Genomic DNA, 21,173 nt, shown 5'->3' on the forward strand with positions numbered 1-21,173 from the left:
TTTTTATTTCTAATACAGTAAATAGCTATAAATATAACCCATGTGAACAAAAACTCTTTGAGCGGATCCTCGATGGTTTTTTAACAACATAAAAATACTGAGAGCAAAAGTTTGAGAACCATTAGTTCCTAAGTAAACAAACAAAAAAACCACCACATTCCCTTTGCTCAGAATATTTTTTCCAGTGGAGTTTCTTTCTATTCCTCTTGAGTAAGAGAGCTAGAATTCAGTATTATTTGCCACTTTTGTCCACTTAATCTTTTAAATTATTCATTTAATTCATGTATCCCAATACTTCCCATCTTGGTTGATACATGACAACACATAAATTTCATTCTTTCTTTCCTGGTTTTTAACTTTTTACTGATTTCTCACTAGTGTCCTTAGTGACTTATATATTCAAATTTCCTATTCACTTCATCTGAACAACTCAACTCTAATGATTTCCCATTATTCTCATAGTTCAATCACTCAATAGCATAAGCATACCTTGCTTGGCCCCTATTACTACACCATGCATCCGTGCATGTCTGATCTCATTGACATGGTAAAATCATACCACAACTCAGTAATACTTTAAATGAAGCACATCTTATCTTTCTCAGTCTAGATGACAAATACTTAAGTACCTCCATAAATTCTTTATTGTGGGGGCACCAATATGTTGGGCTTTTTGCTCTAGATTTCATGACATTTTATGGAACATGCCTCAGATCTCTTTCTGAATTTTTTTTCCATTCACACATATTGTTTGGGGAAATCTTTGTTGATAATATATCTACTCACACCCACTGGCATCTCTTCATTGCCATTTGAGTGACTAGCACTAAAAAGATGGCTTTGTTTCCATGAGAAGCTAGGAGTAGTTAAAGCACTAGGACATTTCCCAAATTCAACTGGTCCTACTTGTTTTTTCCTTCTCTTCTTTCTGGGCATAGTTTATTGTTTGTCTGCATAGTCTGTCAAGACATATATGTATTTGTAAACTAATACTATAAGCATATAATTATTATCCAAACTACATATCATAGGTTGGATAATAATCATTTTTCATTCAGTTATATTTTTCCTGTGCATATAATTAAATATAATGTCAGACTGCATATTCTTGAACTTAGTTCATCTGCAAAATCACAAAACCTTAACCACAACAAGTTTATTTGAACTTGGGGATTTCTACTATTTAAATCCTTAAATCTAAGTCACCCCTATCATCTGTTATCTACTTTTCTTTTGGCCTTCTAAGTATTGCTAAAAAGTCTCCTCACTGGAACACTATAAACTCATGCCTTTTATATATTCAACTAAGGTCTCACTGTCTTCAATAATATTTTTATTCTTGACTTGTTGATTCTGTAATGCATTTCTCCAAAGAATTGCTACACACCTTTTCTATAAATCTCCAGTAACCATTTTACCTCCCTTTCTCTCATATCTAATGACTTCATTACATATTTTAATAAGATAGAGGCCATCTGTGCAGAGACTAAGCATTGCTCCACTTGTAATTTTCTATCATCTTGATCTTTCCATTCTTTTTCAAGGAAAGAGATGTCCCTCATCCTTATTAGATTATTCAAGCTTCTTTACTTTTCATCCCATTCCTTTCTACCTCCTTCAAGCAGTATTGTCAGTTATATCTCCTCCAATACTTACATAAACGATCTTTCTCTTCCCATTGATCATTTCTCCTCACTCTACGTGCAAGTTGTAATTTCCTACTATTTTGAAAAAACATTCTATTGGACACTACGGACAACCCTAAAATTATAATTTTATTTCTTTTCTAGCTCTTCCCATAATCAAGTAAAGCTTACCCTTGACTTTTATCCCTTGGAGCTATCAATTTTTTTTTCCTTCTTTTCCCTACGAAATTCATTGAATTATGTATGCACATTCACTATCTTCATTTTGTTACTATCCAATCAATAAGCACTTATTAATCACCTATTATGTGCCAGATATTGTATTAAGCAATGGGATTACACATATAATAAATAAAACAATTCTTGTTGACAAGGAACTTAAATTCTACTGGAGAAGACAAAGACTTTTACCAGTATATATAAAAAATATGTAAAAAGGAAAATACAAATCAATTAAATACAAGGTGGTTTTAGCAGACAGGCACTAATGTATTAATAATAATAATAATAATAATAATAATAGTATTTATGTAGTACCAGACACTATGCTAAGGACTTAACTTCTATCTTGAGATTCACGCAACCCTGGAAGGTAGGTGCTACTATTATCCCCATTTAGTAGTTGAGGAAACTGAGGCAAGTAAAAGTTAAGTGACTTTTCCAATGTCACAAAACTACTAAGTGCCTGACACCAGACTTAAGCTTGCATCTTTCTATTCAGGACTTGATCCATTGCTGCACCTAGAGGCCCCTAAGAATGAATGAAGTCAGGAGAAGTTTCACTCGGTAGGAGTGCTTACGCTTCACCTCAAAGATTGACAGACAGAGTACATTCCATGAATGGGGAACAGCCAGACATGGGAGAAAGGAGATGAAGCGTGATATTGTGAGAAACAAAGAGAAAGCCAGTTTGGCTGGATGGAAGAGTGCTGGAGGAGAAGTAGTTATATAATTGCCAAATCTAAACTTTAAATATAAAGTTTTTAATTAGTTTCCCTTGTCTCTACCCTTTGTCAATATAACCTCTACACAAATAGCAAAGTAGTATTCCTGCAGCATAGGTGTTGCCATGTGCCTCCCCTGAAAAGCACTAGCACCTCTGGGATCAAAAACAAATTTTCTTTCATTTAAAGCCCTTTATAATCTAGGTCCAGCCTACTTTTTCAGGCTCATTAAACATTACACCTCTTTATACACTCAGCCATTCTGAATTTACTTTACCTCTTTGCCAAGTACATTGACTAACCAAATTGATCTACTATCTGTTTCTCATACAGGACATGTCTTCATTGTATAGGTTATCCCCACTGTTCTCAATGTACCTCCACCTTATACCAGCCTCTTCAAAGCCAAAAAGCCAAGGCCACTACCTATATGAAACCTTTCTTAATACCAAATTTCTAGTACTCCTTTCTTGTAACTTATCCTAATAAATTTACCTTGTACATATTTCATATTAACTTGTATGCATATATCTTGCTTTCCTAGGTAGAACATTGAAGGCAATGTCAAGCATATAGTTGATGCTAAAAAATGCTTAGTTCATTGATCACAGTAAATACAGAAAATTTAATTTAGATGAAAAAAATAAAGGACTAATGAAAGAAACAAGTCCAGTAGTTCAGAGTACCAAATATAAATTAATGACATTGAAATTATAAATTCTTACTAAGAATTAGAATTTTTCCTGACATGTAATAGAAGCATTTCATAAGAAAAATTAGAGGTTGGGCGGGGGGGAGGGAAGAATAGCACTGAGAAATTTTGTAAAGAAAAAAAGTTCTGCTAGGCATCTGAGCTTTATTTAAATAGCTTTCCAGTAGAATACAGCCAGGTCCATTTGTAATATCTTCCCTTTCAATACGAACTGTACCCACCCTGCAGACAGACTGGATGGAGAAGACAGTGTAGCAATTCCACCCTGACTGGTCAAACTTATAGACACAATAAAGGATGTGGCTCAGAACCATCTTTCAGCGCAGAGTATTACATAGATGCTATTCTCACTGTTGATATTTGTACCCATATACCATGCCAGCCTGAAGAATAATTAAGGATACTGGTGGCATCAATCATCTCTAAGGATTTACCCTAACACCAATAAACAGCTGCTGCTTGGCTGGTCCTGCAGTAACATCTCAGCTAGGTATGGAACACCACTTTGATCTCACTACTCCTAGACACCAGAATCATTCTTGATGGCTTTCTGGGAGCCATCAACATCATGAAGATACATGTCTGTTTCCTCTGTGAACAACTGAGTTCCAGCTTGCAGGATAATCATGCAGTTTTTGTCTTTTTAAGCAGCCAATGAGGAAACTACATCTCACCAATGATCTGTATCTTTCTGAGGAGATAATGGTCGCCCAGCATATGTGGGATTAGCAATGACAATGATCTGAATGGAGCGTCCAAAGACCAAGACTGTCCTCTGAACTACAATTGGTCAGCAAAGAATATGTCCTAGGCAGGCAAATAACAAGTAAGTTATGTTCCCAGTGGGAAGTTCAGACAAGATAACTTAGGCTCCTTAATCTTCCCTAAATTCCTTTAAAAGATGTGAATTTTAAATGGCTTAGTAATCCTCCCCTGTATAGATCCAGACTTCTGAATTATCCTTTTCAATTTTCAATTTTGCTTCAACATTCAGCAAGGCAATCATGGAAGAGGTTTATTTATTTATTTATTTATTTATTTGGCTAAATTTTGAACCAAGCAAAAGAAAGGTTTTTTTGAACAAAACTCCTGACACACATCTGGAAATTCTCTAGGGCACTATTCTGCAGTTTCTTGATGCCAATCATCTTGAGCTGCAGCATCAGGACAGCATCCAATACCATTTCTCAGAAAATCAGCTTGAAGGTCAGAGACATTGTGGAATGCTTTTCAATCAGCTGCCACTATTTCTCTTTGTGATCAATTAATTTCCCAAGTACCAGTGTGGAAAGTAAGCATTTCTCTATATAAGCCTTTATGTGCTTCAGGAATGTTCCTGTCAGCAGGGTATTCAAAGCTGCCCAATTAACAACCTAGAATCTTAGTAATCCTGTGACTTAGTGATATGCACTAGTCTTTGCTGTGGGACAGACAATATCAAATGATTTCAGTATGTTTGATCATCTTTGGAAATTTGTTGCATTGCCTCTAATGTCGACAACAAGCTACAGAGACGTGGGCTAATGTGAACAAACTAGATACACTTGATAACTGTTGATAATGCTTAGAAGACAAGAGATTACTTGGGAATTCTCCATATCTTCATTCATAAAAATAAATGGGGCATGTTCTTGAAATTGGAAGAATCTTCAGGAGACCCCCTCATCACCAAATCTGGAAACTTCCAAACAATCAATCACAGTCCAGCATTTCTGCTATAGAGCCACTGGGAACAGTAGCATATGGTGGCAGGGCCCTATCCTTATTTTTTGACTGTTAGTTTAAAAGAACCATAGCAAAATGCTATTATATTTATTTCTGAAAACAACATAATTTAAACAATTTTAATTTTTAAAGCTTTCATCTTAAAAATACCACAAAATACTACTTTTTAAATAGGAAATGTTTAAGATTAAGAAGTCATTTAATTTTTGTGTCTCAGTTCCTTCATTTGCAAAATGGGAATAAAATTAATATTATCATAAGATTATGAGAAAAAAACCTTCTGCATGTTCTAAAGTACTATGTAAATTTAAACATATTATTCACAAATAAGGAAACTAATTCGGATAGATTAAATGAATTTATATGAAGTAACATTTATTATTAGAATATCAGACTTCCAATACTCAGTTCCATTTCAACACTGTGTTATCTTTGTCATCTCATAGAAACCCATTAACAAGTCTTACTTTAATAAGAATGCATTAATTAGAAATTTCAAAATTTTTTTGTCATTTGATGAAAAACTACACCTTCACTTGATGAAAAATCTGCATCTCTAACTCAAACTAATTCACCACAAGGGAAAATAAAAATCCCATTTACATGAACATACGACTACCAGAGGGCATCAAGACATTATCTTTCAATGATATTTTTGACCTGATGATTAAGAGTGATTATTAGTAAATCAATAGGTAAAAAACAATCACAATAAGCCCAAGACTCAAACTTAAGATGATCTAGTGTCAGATCCTGCCTCCCTGGCATACTATATTCCTCTGGACAAGTCATTTAATCTGTGAATGTCCTAGACAATCCTGTAAGCCTCTAAATACACAAAAACTGACATCAGTAATAATACAATACAAATGAGTTTCCTCCCAAGTTCCTTAACAAGAATGAAATCACGTTTTCTTCTCTTTTTAAAGTTGTTGAAATTTTGAATTGTATTGTAAAATGTATTGCTAAATAACTAAATAAATACCTCTCTTAAAAGAGTTTGCATCCTGGTAACAGAATGCATTGTCAGAAACTTTGTAACTAGGGGTAAAAATAAGAAGACAAAAGTAATGCATTCCAGAACATGGATTCCTTACCTGAAAGAGTTTTGAAATCCACTGTCTTTAAGCTTTTCTTCACCTAAAAAAGCCTATAGCTCCCCAGCTTTTTAGATTAAGTAAGGGAGTATGCACCTCTCTCTTGTAATGAAGAGATGACAGATGGGCACAATGTGGGTAATTGTCTACCTCAGTCTCAGAAATAGGTAACTACTCTCAGCATTTTGTTCAGACCTCCTCTGGAATGTGAGACATAAGTAAATGTTTTAGTTTACATAGTTCAAACTATAGACTACATAGTGAAATAAAAATAAACAGGCAGGAAAGTGTCCTGGCTCAAGTATTTCACCCACAATGCATTTTGTTGTTGTTCAGTTATTTCAGTACTGTGATTCCATTTGTTTTTTGTTTTAGTTCTTGGTTTTTGTTTTTGTTTTGTTCTTGCTGGAGGGGAGGGGACTTGCAAAGACCCTAGAGTTGGTTTGCCAATTTCTTCTTTAGCTCATTTTGGAAATGAGGAAACTTGTTTACAAGGTGAAGTGGCTTAACCAGGGTCACACACCTAGTAAATATCTGAGGTAAATCTGAATTTAGGAAGCAGAATCTTCCTGATTCCAGGCCTGGCACTATGTCATCTAGCTACTCGGTTCTAGCAACAGGAAGACAGTAAATCAATTCTTTTACCACAGATAATTTGCCAACCAAAAACTGTCAAAATATTTTTTTAATCAGTTATAAACACTTTTTTAAGGTGGCTATATAAAATGAAATAAGGATAGAGACAATCTGTGATTTCATTGTATTGGGAAAAGATTCCTAAAGGAAACTGCATTTGAGCTAAGTAAAGGGCTGGTGGGCAGGAGGGGAAGGAATAATGTAAGTAAAACTATAGAGGATGGAAAGGTAAATAAATCCAAAAGATATTAATCAATGAAATGATATGAAAGACTAATTTTGGAAGAAAAGAATGAGGTGTTTTTCAATTGTTCAAACAGAGGTAATAGTAGATTATATAAGGTTGGTAGTGGAAATATGAAAGATGGAAGTGAGATTCTATCAAATTACTCTGATAGAAGCAAAATGATTTAATAACATTAGATATAGAAGAGGAGAGTGAAGGAGAAGACAAGTAACATCAAAGTTTCAAATATGTTAAGTCTTAATAAACTGATGATCCCAGAGAGAAATAGAAAACTCACAAAGAAGATTATTTTAGAAGAAAAATACTAAACTTGATTTTGACATGTTCAGTTTTATGTGAGGCATCTAAGATATCTTCCTGGTAGTTTGTGGTATAGCTCTGGACCTGAAGGAGGTCAAGGCTGAAGATAAGATGTAAGAATTGTTTATATTGAGATAAGTCATTTAAAGACATGGGAATAAATAATATGGACAAGATTTAAAGGATTTAAGAGACAAAAAATACTTATGAAAAATTGTCTCTCTAGTAGGAAAAATTTTGATAATTCTTTGTAAGGACTCAATTAACTGTTTATATTCAGGTGTCCAGAGCCCACATTACTTACAAGGGTAAAAGGAGGTAATTTTCCTTATGCATGGTATCCTTGATAGTTTTATGAAATCAGTTTATCTTATTAGCTCTCAAGAATACTTAGAAATACCTTGTGACAAGAAATCTTTGAATATTTTGGCATGTTCTTAAGTAGCATAGCAATTCAAAACATACACTAAAGTGTATTAAATTATTAATTTGGAAATATAAAGTTTACTTCCTTCTCATTAACAATAATAAAGCACAAATAAATTATAGATGTTCTTATCATCAAGTTCACTACTAACTAGACTAAATCTTTAACTGGACTACATCTTTCTCTTTAATCTAATAGAAAGTTTAGATATCGAAGAAATACTTTATTTTTCAAACAGCATCTGGAAGCTTTGAAGAACGTTTCACTCTAGTCAAATGTCCCAAATATGATAGCTTACATATCAATAAAACATCATTATTTTTTGCAAAATTTTTCTGAAAAGTATCATATATTTTCCATAGTTTTAGATGCCACATTTTAGGAAAGATGTTGACAAATTGGAACACATCAAAAGAACAGTGATTAGAATAGTGAATGACATACAAAGTATTCCACAGAAAATTTATCTGAAAAGACTGAGGATGTTTAGCTTTAATAGGAGAAAGCTTTGTGGACACAACAGATGAATTATGATGTGAAAGAGGAATCAGACTTGTACTTGACCCTCAGGAGTAATAGCTAGAAGTGGCAAAAGACTAATTTCAATTCCTTATCAAAAACTTCTTCCCAGCAACTAGCACTATCCAAAGGAAAGTCATCTACCTTAGGACATGCTAAATTCATTATCATTAACGAGATGCTATATGATGATCTCTCAAATGTATTGTAGAATGTATTCCTTTTCTGGTATAGGTGGGATAGGGGACTTCTAAAGTCCCTAATAACTCTGATAAACAAACAGTTCTCCCTTTATGTAAGTGGACTGTTCCTTAGACCTCTACATAAAGTGATTTTAATTTAATGTGAATTTGCCTATAGATGGGGGGAGGGGGGGGAGGGAGATTTGGAGGTAAGACAGGAAAGGGTCCCATGTTTGTGGAAAGAGGAGGGCTAGTACATGGTACAAGAAGCTAGAGACAGAGAAGTGAAAGCTAGATGAGGAACACTGAGGGGAGTTGCAGGAAGCTAGAGGAAGAATACCCAATGGGCCAGGTGTACTGGGGTGCGAGACAGGGACACAGAGGACAAGAGAGAACAGGTGTGACATACAGGAAGTGGGGAAAAACACAGTACCCAAGTGGGAATGGAGAGAAGACAGACAAAGGCCTCCTCTTAAGCCAAGCACCCCAATCTGATTTCACTTGGATTTTTTTTTTAGCGGCAAGGGGGTTGGAGGTGGAAGGCCATGTGATGTTGAGCCAAGGAGTAGGGAGAAAGAACACAGTATTATATAGTACAATTAATCGAGGGTTTGGAGGTTGTTAGGTTTTTTTGAATATGGATTTCTTTTAGCATTCTTGACATTAAGTTGAATATACATAAAGCAAGAAGTGTCTATATATAAAACTCTGTTTTTTTAAATGTTTGTACTCTGCTATGAATAAAAAATAGTCACAAACATAAATGACGTGTAACAAAATGAGGGATTACTTAAGTGGTAATTTTACATAGTGTGATGTAGTAGATAGAAGGCCAGTCTTGCAATCAGGAAAGCACGGATTCATGTCTTTTTTCAGATTCAAATTTATCTATGAAGCCATGGGCAAATTACTGTTCTTCTAAGTGCTTCAGACAAATGTAAGTGACAAACTACCAATATCATTGGCAGAAAAAATTTCCACACTGAGCGAGTCCTCCATACCTATTAATTTCTCTAGATCGAAATATTCTCCTAGCTACTTAATGATATTAGCTAGTATACTTTCATTTTAAAACCTTTTTTTTTCAATTAAATTTTCCTACAAATATTCATACCAACAATTACTCCAAATGAAAACATAGCTTTTATAAAACTTTAAGGTGATTTTTCAATGCAAAAATTATTAACCTAACAATACCAAAGTGTTGGAATCCTTACTAACTGCTAACTAATTAGAGTTGATCTAATCTTACAAGAAGATGTTTTGGGCAGAACCTGAAAACAAGGTACTAAGTAGAACTAATTAACACAAGGCTTGTGTTCACACCTTTACTCATTGGAGTTCAATGAGTTCACACCTCCCTTGAAGCTCTTTGGGCCAGAGAGCACTATGGGAGAAAACCCGCAATCCCTCTCTTGAAGGAGCATAAATAGAGCTTCAATGGGCCAGTCAAAGAAGTTCTTCAGAGTGAAGAAGCTACAAGTCGAGATTTCACCGGAATGACATGAAGAGTGGAGCTGGCTGGAGGCTGAAGAAAGCAGAGGCAGAGGCCGAAGGACCAGACCTTTGGATTTGGCAACATTCGGAGAGAGCTCTTGGAACCAAGCAGAGAGATAGGCCTCTAAGCTAACCGGGCTATATTGGAGATAATAAAAGATCTGAACTTTTATCACCTGGCTGCGTTTTGAGAAGAAAAAGCTTACCACATTTTAGCGCCCGAACAGGGACTTGATTCAGATCCATCTGAACTAGATCACAACACCAAAGTGTGCTAGTTAGAAGTATCTCTTATTCCCAAATTACCAATTCTGACATTTTTTCTTTCATAATTGCAATCACTTTTATACTTAATAATGATTGCCCCATGCAAGTAATTCCTCTTATTCCATGATATAACTTTTTTCAATAAGAAATTTTTATTTATACATTTCTTACAAGTTTCTCTATCTCCTCTTTAATTGATATGTCACCTTCATTTATTAGGATTAATTGAATGAAAATGCTACATATTAATGAATTCATTTGTGGCTGTATTATTATTATTATATTATTAATATATCTTTTATGTATATGAGTTAGTAAACAAAGAAAAAGTCCTCTAATAACAAACCTGTATAAAATAGTTCCAATGTCTACTACAAATGTTTAGCAACATACGTATGCCCTTAGTGGTATAGGTCTGAACTGCATGTGGCTATCTGTCTTTTCACAGTGCATATTTTATTTAGTATCTCTTTATTGCAAACTATTCTTCTTTTGTTGTGTCTAATCTTTTCTGATTCTATCTTTCGCTATTTTCATGCCTTTTCTGTTCTTTTTATCATTCTTGAAAAATTTCTTTCTTTCCTTAACTTCTAGAAAGAAAAACTGATTTTTATAGACAATTATCAATCAAAGTGCTCCTATATCAATATGTGTTGATTTTAATCACAGATTTTCAGAACTGGCAGAGAACTTGAAGCTCATCATTTACTTAAAATCACACCTTATGTACATGAGAAAACTGAAGTACAATTAGATAAAGTGATTTGTTTAAAATCACATGGCTAATAAGAGTCTGGGGCAATTTCCTTAGAGCTGGGTAAAGTTCTTTGTTATTCTGCCTTCCTTTGAAGTAACATAATTGCTGTCACTTAAAATGACAAGTTATTTATTTGTCCAAATTTATTGTTTGTAATATTTTTGAGAGCAGCTAGCTAGGTAGATTATAATTCTTATTTGGCAAATTGATCAAAATTGACTATTAAAGCATAGAATCCAATTCAATTTTGAGCAAAGAGAATAAGGGCCTTTGTGAAAAAAGAGGTAGGTTCCCTAAGAGATGAAGCAAGCAATATTTTAACTGTTGCTTCACATAAAGAAGAAAAAAAGGACATTTATTATACTGAAGATTCTTAAAGAATTGGGCCACCAATTTCTTTATCTCTATTCATTCAAGAAGTATCAAGAATAAGTATGAAGTTCTTGCTTTATGGAAGGCACTTGTGTATAAGGCGAAAGGTGAGTAAGAAGAGAGGAAGAGGATAGAGCTGAGGAGGGAAACAGAGGAACAAAACTAAAAAAACATCATCCTATCCTTAGGGAGAGTTAAGATGCATACACAATCACTCTCACATAAGGCAATATGTGCCAATGGGTGATATCACTTAAAATTGATTTCTGTTTCACAAATCAAAAAAAAAAAAAAAAAAAAAAAAAAACTGCTTAAATTCTTACAAACCACTTTTTATTCTTATCTGATCCTCCCAACAATCAAGTCAAGTCAGTAGTACAGGCATTATTGTCCCCATTTAGCAGATAAGGAAACTGAAATAAGAGAATTTAAGTGGTAAGTCCATGGTACCATGGCTGGAATGTGTCAGAAAGGGTATTCTTACCCAGGTTTGCTCCTGACCCCAAGTTCAGGCTCTTTCCACAGCACCACACTGCTAGAAAAGATAAAAAGTGCTATTGGAGATAGGAAAGACCACTTCTGGTAGAGGAGAAAGGGTAAAGAAACTAATTTTTGAACTAGGCTATAAAGGATAAGATAGATTTTGAATGATGGAAATTTGCAGGAGGGCTGAAGATGCAGAAAGAGAAGTATAGTACAAAGTACAGAGCATGTTCATGGAACAATCAACACACTATTTTGTGGGGCCAACAGCGGATAAGGTAATAATGGAAGATAAGTAATTAGTAGTGAGATTGCAGAGACCAAGCTAAGCCATAGGAAATTAATCTTTCGGTGGTACAAAGAATTTATTCAAGGGTTGATGAAACTAGAAGTTGGAAAAACAAATGTAGGCAATCAATAAGAATTTTAAGACCTTTTCTAGGTCTTAAAACTGGTTTACAATTGTTGTTGACGATCATTCACAAAAAAAAAAAAAAAAAAAAACTCTAATGCTGAGTATTAGTATATACTGAGAGGGCAGAAACTACATTGAAATTTTTGATTTGCACATTAACCACAGTCAAATTCATAGAAAAATATTGAATACACCAGGAACTATAACATAATAGCTGGAAGTAAGCATAAATGAGTGGGCAGGATATACAAAGAAGGAATTTTGAAGGGCTTCCTAAAAAATCATGTACTATATTTGCTATACTATATTTGAAAAAAATGAATAAGAGAAAATATTTCTGAATATTTATATTTAAAAAGACAATCAAGAGTTATGAATTCTTCTTGAAATTATACCTGTCTTTGCAACTGGTTTTCTATAAATTGTAATTATAATTTACTTATCTTCTGTAAGTCATAACTTTAGTCAATAATTTTCCTCACAAAGTGTTAATATTTTTTGTATTTACTATACTGTATTATTATACCACAAAATATACTTCTACAAAGTTAAAGTTCCCTTAAAAACATTTATATATTTAAAACCCACCTTTTTAAATTAAATTTTCCTATAAATATTCATACCAAAAATTTAACTAAATGTAAAATCACTGGGAAAATAGATTTTATAAAACACTGAGGCTATCTTTCAATGCAAAATTTATTAACCATTAAAGTGTGCTATTCAAACCTGTCAATTAAGTCCTTTTATTTTAACCACCTCTATCCCCCCCAATTCTGACATTTTTTTTCATTCATATTACTATCACTTTTAAATGTGAGAGTAATTGCCCCATCCAGATATTTTCCCCTTATTCCATGATGCAACTTTTTTATAACAAATTTTTATTTATACATTTCTTATCACTTTCTATATTTTCTTTAACTGAAATTTCATTTTCATTTGTTAGGAATAATTAACTGAATATGAAAAAAGACTAGTCACTAACACAGATTTATTTGTATTATATTGTATGTATATGTGTAAGCAAAGACTTAGAACAAGTCCTCTAATAATAAATCTTTATGATATATTTCAAATGTCTACATTCAGCAAAATAAAAAATGATCAAATGACAGAATTTAAACAAATTCATATTATTCCTGAACATAAAATCTTAATTATGTGCTTCATAAAAAGTATTATAGATTCCAAAAAGTACTGTTTACTCCTCCACTTTTGTCTTAAACAGAATAGTTGAACTATTCAATGATTAAGAACTAAAATATAAAGGATTTCCTAATACTCTGGACTCTTGACATCTATAGTTATTTTAGCAATCACATTTATATGTAGTATGCTTTCAACATTGAACTCATAATTCAGAATGTATAAAACTTAATGGCTGAAAAATATCCATTTTATTTTAAAATCTTATTATAGCTACTATAGCAATTATTAATAAACAGTCAATATATCTTCCTATATTTATACCAATGAAATAACTAAAATTTAATATACTTTCAAATATTTACCCACATACATACACATGTGCATATGCGCTTGCGCGCTTGCACACACACACACACACACACACACACACACACACTTCCCCTCCTTAATTCCTCCTTCCCCCTCAAGTCTCCCTTAGTCAACCACTAAGGTGATAATTTTATTTAAGTTGATGTTAACTGCAAAATCAACAGGACCTCCATAATCTAAATTTAGATCAATATAATTGGGCTTATTTTCACTAGTAAAATGATTGTGTCAATTACAATAAGTTATTTTAATATCCTTATTTTTAACACTCATCTGATTAGTAATTTTTACAATCAAATTCTCTCCACACCCCCAGTGAAACTAGACACATGTTATGAACTTTAGATGAGAAAATACTCCAAATGACATAGAGGATCCCAACAGTTAGATGTATATATTTATCAACTGTGATAGGACAGTTTATAATTTTCTCATATGTACATGCTATTAATAATATAAAAGGCTATATTCTCTGAAGGCAAACAAAAATCCCTCTACTTTCTTGGGACAAGTTAAAAGACTGGAAAAATTAGGTAAGTTAATTTGGAAAGACTAGATAAGAAAAATTTTCTAAGATTTATCTATCTAAAAACTTTTTTAGTTATGGGGCAGGTAACTGTATTTGTTTATATAAATATAGCTGTATGTTCTCCCTTAAGTACATGTAGTTATATGTTCCCCATTTATTCTAATAGACTATAAATGCCTTGAGAGAGGGGCAATTTCATTTTTGCCTTTGCATTTCTAACACCTAACATAAAGCCCTTAATAAATGCTAATTGAATTGAAATGAAATATAGACTGCAGTTTTATAACACTAGCCTTAATAGATGATAAACCTTATTTCTATTTTTACAGATGGATATAAAATCAATGTATGCAATAAAATCTGGGGACTTTATTTCTACTTACTCTAGTTCCTTATTAAAAAAAAAAAAAAGAAAAGAAAAGAAATCTTTCCTCCAACAAAATTTCATAATCAACAGGAATCTGAATCCATTTTTTCTGAATATAAGATCTACCAGTATTCTGACACATATTATAAGAAACTATCTGAAATTTATGAGATTTGGTTACTAGTAACAATGAAAAATATTTTAACTTTTATGAATTACCTTAACAAAATCTCTATCAGTTTTCTCCTTCCATTCTTCTCCAAATACAGTAGAAAATGATCCTAAAGCTATAAGCATAAAAGATACATTAAGTAAAAAGAAAGTATACATTTTCATTTAATCCTTACTAATATCCATAAGTTTGCAAAAGCTTCAACAAATGAAAGGCCATTTTAAAGTTTCCTATGGATTAAAAAAATACTTTTATGGTAAATCATAGTATACTTCATTAGTGTAGTAATTGCAGGAAACAATCAAATGGTCTATATTTCATGTACCTATAACTCTTATACCCTAATTAGCTACAATTTTCAATTTTATGGGTATCCAGAAAGAAATGAATAATTTCTTTTAGAAAACAGTTACTAAGTACTTAGTTTTCACTTATATGGGGGAAAAACATTTAAATCACACATCAATCCATGGCTGCCCCAACATGCCATATCTAATGAAATTTTTTAGAAGACTATATGCTATTCCAACACTGTTAAAAATTGTAATATCTTATATCACACCTGGGTACAATTGTTTATGGAATTTGTACCACAACGTAATCACTTTATTTTGTTTGGAAATATTCATGATACAATCTAGAGTTGAACTCTGGTGGTAAAATCCGTATATTGTTAAGATTCCACACAAATAATAGCGTGTTTTGTTTTAAAAAACCTAAATTACCTAAGTTGAGATTCATTTGGGTAATTTTTTTGGTGGGGGGAAGAGTAGGGAAAAAAATTTTTTTAATGTACTAATTTTTATTTAGAAGATAAACCAATTCCAGTTGGCTGATAAATCTTTTATTTATCCATTATACTAATGCATACATATGTTAACAGATATCCTGCCCCATTTCTCAAAATGAGGGAACTAATAATATTGGTTAAAGAACTGCCAGCAAATCAGAAGGATAAACTTATCTTTAATTTAGGTATTTCTATTTACCTTAAAAATGAGGTACTTGCAATGACTTATTTAGTAATGAAAAAGTTAAATATTGCTCTTAAAATATATCAGTTACAAAGACTGATAATATGAAAACTACATATGATAAAATAGTTAAAAAATAAAAATCAAACAATAATGTGTGACAAAGTTTAGATTAGATCTTTTCAGGAAAAGAAGTGTTGAGATTATAACATTCAACAGAATCTAATTACAACGATTAAATAAATAATGCCTCCATTAAATGAAATATCCCAAATAATTTATACAAAAGCTACTAATTTTTTAAAAATTCATAAATATAATCAACAAAGCTGTAAATAATTCTGTTACATAAGATGTTTTCAAACATTACTACTAACATCAATTCTTCTGGGCTAGAAGATTATTTTAAGGAATAAATGTAATAATTTATAAAAACAAATAATAGTTGGGTTACTGCATTTCTTGAATCAGCTAACACAAGAAGTACTTTGCGCAGTAAAGCATGATCAACATACCAAAACAATAAATCATTTTTGTTTTCTTTGAAATATAAGATAATTTTATTTATTGAAAGTTCTTATCAAGTTGGATTTATCAGTGATATCTTAAAGAGGTTAATGTATTTAATAATGTTATTATTTTAAAGATATTGGACAAATCACTAAGAGATTACATAACATAGTCTGGTGTATTGGAAAGAATGCAAGATTTGGTGTCAAGATATAGAGGTTTAAATGATTTAGTAAGGGGATTAGAAAATTGTACAATCTAATCAAGATTCAGTTTCCAAATCTGTAAAATGAGCAGAATAATTGCACTACTTACCTCATAAAGTTGTTACAGAACCAAAACTGTAAAACTACTTATTTATATCATGTGTACACACAACATATTATGGAATACTTAAACCTTTTATTACATGCAATTCTGGTTTAATACTCCATAAAATAAACATTCCACATTAAAGGGGGAAAAAATGTGAAATGTCTTTATTTAAAGAGTAATACATTACATCTACTTTATAAATGCCTAAATTTAAAATCCACTGCTTTGAAAACTAAATAGAACCCTTTAAAAATCTTAATTGTTTTCATACATCAAAACTTAGAAAAATTATTTTCTACTGTTTCCTAAAAGCCTCAAATGACAATCAAACAAGGTCTTCATAAGTTCTTTTAGGACTTTAAAATTTTAAATATACCTATAATTTAGGTTAAAGAAATGCATTGGTAAAGAACTCTGTAAATAATAGAGGCAAATTTATTATGTTTAACCACAAATATAATAAAGAATTAAACATTTTCTCATTTCAGGAAATGAGATGTGACAAATAAAAATTGTTACTATGAAAAAAAAATGTTCTCAAGTTTAAGAAAATCTGTACAATATTTATCAAATTATTTCTGCCATACCTTCAACTTTAGCATTTAAAGTTTAAAAGTTGACTGCTTAAATAATTTATGAAGACCCTGTAAAAAGCGACCTATAAAAATCATAGTTCATTTTCTTAAGTAGATTTATTACACCAACTACTGAAAGAATAAAATCATTCTTGTTCAAAAATCAATTCTCAGCTATATGGATGCCCTTTGGAAATTTTATCTTTAAAGTGCCGAAACTGAATATATTTCCTTTAGAGTATAAAATAACTTCCAATGTAAAGTTTAAGAGGTAATGAACATTAAAAGATTGGCTAAATGTTACAAATATACATGTCCATAAAAGTTACCAGGTAAGTTGTAAAAGAGGTCTTTGAGTAGTCCTGTAAAGAACCAAGAATCATCTTGGTCTTTTCCATATGCTCCTAAAATTATTTTATACTTATATTCTTTACACAGATCTCTACATATCTATATCTAAAACCAACCCCAGGTCATCCAAATTCCAAGTCACCATATGTAGCAGAGTATATCCCAAATAAAAATATGCTTAATAAATTAAATTAAGTATTAATAAAATAAAATAAATAAAATTAAGATTTACAAACACACTAAAACAAAATTGCAAACATTTAAGTTATTTCATCACTTTAGTGCTTTATCACTAACTGATTAAAAAATATCATTTATAATCATTTACAATATATGATAGTTCATTTTCTCAAATGTCTAGTCTGTATCCACAAAAGTTAAACATTTAGATTTTTAAATGCTGAGAAAAAAATGTTTTATTTATTCCTTCATCTTGTCCACTACTAAAAAATAATTTATAATGGCAATTTTATCTTTGAAGAACAACTGATTACAATTAAAGTAATGGGAGAAAAAGAGCCCAAAACTGATTCTATACTACTGCCAATCAGCTACTTTAAGAAGCCATCTTGATTATGACAATTACTCCCTTTTTTTTCCTGCTATGTGTAAGGGCAAGAAATATAAATTTATAAACTCTTAGAATACAATAAATATAAACACTGGGAAATTAATCTAAGAACCACAGTCAACCCTCATACAAAGAGAAAAAAAAATTCATAAAACATGAAAATAGTTTGATTTAAAATAAAATAATAACAGAAGCTTACAATTTAAAAATACAAGCATGCCAAACATTTGATGAATAATAATAGGCTTATTTTGGCAGCAAGTTTGCAAATGCACTAACATAATTTTTATTAACAGAAACTATAATCACATAATAACAAAAACATATTTTAGAGGGTTTATAGGGAATAATTTCTGTAAGATGGTATTTTTCTTATAAAATACTTCAATTTAGATTACACACTTACTTAGAAAAATGTGGTCATTTCCTTACATCAAAATAGCATAGAATTTAAAATGTTGGGGAAAAAAAAAATTACTCAACTGAATTTAACATTTTAAATGCAAACAGAATGTAAATTTACTACAATTTTAAGTAATTTGTTGCTAAACAACTTTTGTGTTAATACTCATCACAAAAATTAATTCACAGATGGATACACGTGAAATATCCCTTTCTCTTTGAAATACCAAAGGATTTGATGTCAGAATACAAGAAAAAACTTTTCCCACTTAATGCGCGTATATCTATGAAAAATTCTCCTTCTTATTGATTACTCCCTTATTCTTACCTTGATAAATACAATAAATTCAACTTAAAACTTACTGTCGTCAAACACCCCAGCATTAGCAAGTAATAAAGTGATGATTTTAGGGTCTTTTTCAAGTTGCATGACGTGCTTGCTTTCATTTGACAGAAGAGTGCATACATTAATAGCAAAGTCCACTTCATTTGGGAGTCCAGATAACAGGGAAAGCACCAATTTATTATAATCATTTGGCGAATTGAAGTCCATAGATAGCCCATAGCTTTGACGAAGATAATCTACCAAAGATATAAAATAGTAAAAAACAAAAGAAACCAATTACTCATGAATGTCTCATGGATAAGCTACTACTTCAAATAATTCCCTAAATTTTATTTTTAGCTAATAAATTTGAGGAATTTTTTAAAGGAAAAAAAAAGGTCAGACTTTGTTTTTAAAACACATTAACTTAAACTGAATGGGTTCAATCTTGTATATTCTTAAAATTCACTTTACTTATCTAAAATTATGCATCATTCATCATTTCATCAGAATAAATTTTCCCTCCCTCCAATGAAACTGATAGTAATACCTCTAATTCAATTAAATACTATGGGTGAATTATAGAAGGCCCCAAAACTCAACACCTAGCAAGCCAATCAACTCTTGGTGTAAGACTTTTTAAAGTAAACTGCACTGATCATTATGAAATGATGTGTCTTTCACTATGCCTGTGTTTAGGGTTTCCAGGTTAGAACTATTGGCACAAACTTTTAAGAACCTCAAGTTCCCACCACATGCTGCCCTATATCTTTATTAAAATATTTTAAAATGCACATTTACTACAGGGTACTGTTGTTTATACTTGGGGGATTTAAGCTTTACTGAGCCATGATTCTAAATTTATGTGTACTGTTCATTTTAAAACAGAATAATTTAATATTTTAATTCTCTCCATATAAATCTAACTATATTTACTGAAAGTGTTTTTTATAATAGGCTATATAATGGTAGAGATCTTGAAGCTAGTAAATCTAGGATCCAGTGCCACTCAATTTTGAATTTAATAAAAAGTATTTAGTTGTCTCTAAAGTAAATATCTACTATTTAAAGTATCCCCCTAAATTTATGTAATATATGATTAACTTATAAAAATTCAACTTTAGTTAAAAAAAAATCTTATTGCCAGGTCTTTCACCTACTGACCTAAGGCAAAATCTTAGCAGCAGAGGAGGGTATGGGTAGTGAAATACAGAGTACAGAAAAGGGATTAAATAGGGAATTTAGAAGGGAAGAAAAAGAGATAAAAAAGAAATAGGAAAGGAAGAACAAGATAAAAGAGAGAAAGAAAAGAGAGATAGAAAACAAAGGAGGAAGACAAGAAGTTCTAAGAAAAAGGAGAAGAAAGAGAGAAAATGGGGAAGAAAGGAAAGAGATATCACAAAAGTATATTAATCTACTTTTAGAAACATCTGGATGGCAAAATTAAAAAAAAAATTGACTGAAAGATTAAATAAAGATCTACCTCCAAAAAACATCAAGTCAGGGGGCAGCTAGATAGAACAGTGATTGCAGTACCACCCAAGAGTCAAGAGGACTTGAATTCAAATTCCACTTTAGATACTTACTTCTAACTGTGTGACCCTAGGCAAATCACTTAATCCCAATTACCTCTCAAAAAAACAAACCAACAACAAAAACAGAAAGGATCCATTAAGTAATTTTTTTTTAAGGTGGGTGCCTAAATTACATTTCCACCTTAAACATACAAAAAAATTATAAGAATGTTTTCAGTAACAAACTTTTCAAGATATGCATAAGAGTAATAAATGATAAAAAAGTCTTCACAAAACATAAAAGCTGATTACATAAAAATCATGTCAAATTAGTTAAACTTGGCTAAAGAACTCCCAAGAAAGCTCTGAATAATAATAATAGAAATATACCCAAACTAAAATATACTAGGATAAATGGATTTAAATATAGAATGAAATTCTACTTCAATAAAGACTAAACATTAATGTAGTAAAGAATTCTTGTTAACTCACTCTATGTATTACTATACCTGCTTAAGAATGTCTCTTAGAAACAGTTTAATTATCAACAAATGTAAAATGCAAATTTAAAATTTCCTGGCTATTATTGAAGAATAAGATATGAGATACTCAATAGAAACTTGCCATATTTAATATGATCCCCGGGGGTGGGGTGGGGGGATGGATAGGGGGAAAAAGGCGATACATCTATAATTCCATTAGTATAGGGAGCTTCCCTATGAAGAAGTACCCTCAACTTTCAAACAACTGTTCTGGAAATTATATTCTTAGAAAGTTACCTATAGCACTGAGAAGTGATGTGACCTGTTCAGGGTCAAAGA

The 21,173-nt window shown here is 31.6% G+C and overlaps 1 protein-coding gene across 1 annotated transcript in view; it reads right to left on the reverse strand.

The window, feature by feature from the left end:
* The window catches only part of ARID2 (AT-rich interaction domain 2), a 198,538-nt gene that overhangs the window by 66,834 nt on the left and 110,531 nt on the right, over positions 1-21,173 (reverse strand). Inside the window, exons 5-6 of the mRNA XM_052001767.1 lie at positions 18,877-19,095; positions 14,863-14,930 (exon numbers count right to left, since the gene is read on the reverse strand). Of these exons, the coding sequence (XP_051857727.1) occupies positions 14,863-14,930; positions 18,877-19,095 (287 nt within the window). The remainder of the gene's footprint in view (positions 1-14,862; positions 14,931-18,876; positions 19,096-21,173) is intronic.

This window comes from Antechinus flavipes, chromosome 5 (genome assembly GCF_016432865.1).
Source record: "Antechinus flavipes isolate AdamAnt ecotype Samford, QLD, Australia chromosome 5, AdamAnt_v2, whole genome shotgun sequence".
Lineage (NCBI taxonomy): Eukaryota > Metazoa > Chordata > Mammalia > Dasyuromorphia > Dasyuridae > Antechinus > Antechinus flavipes.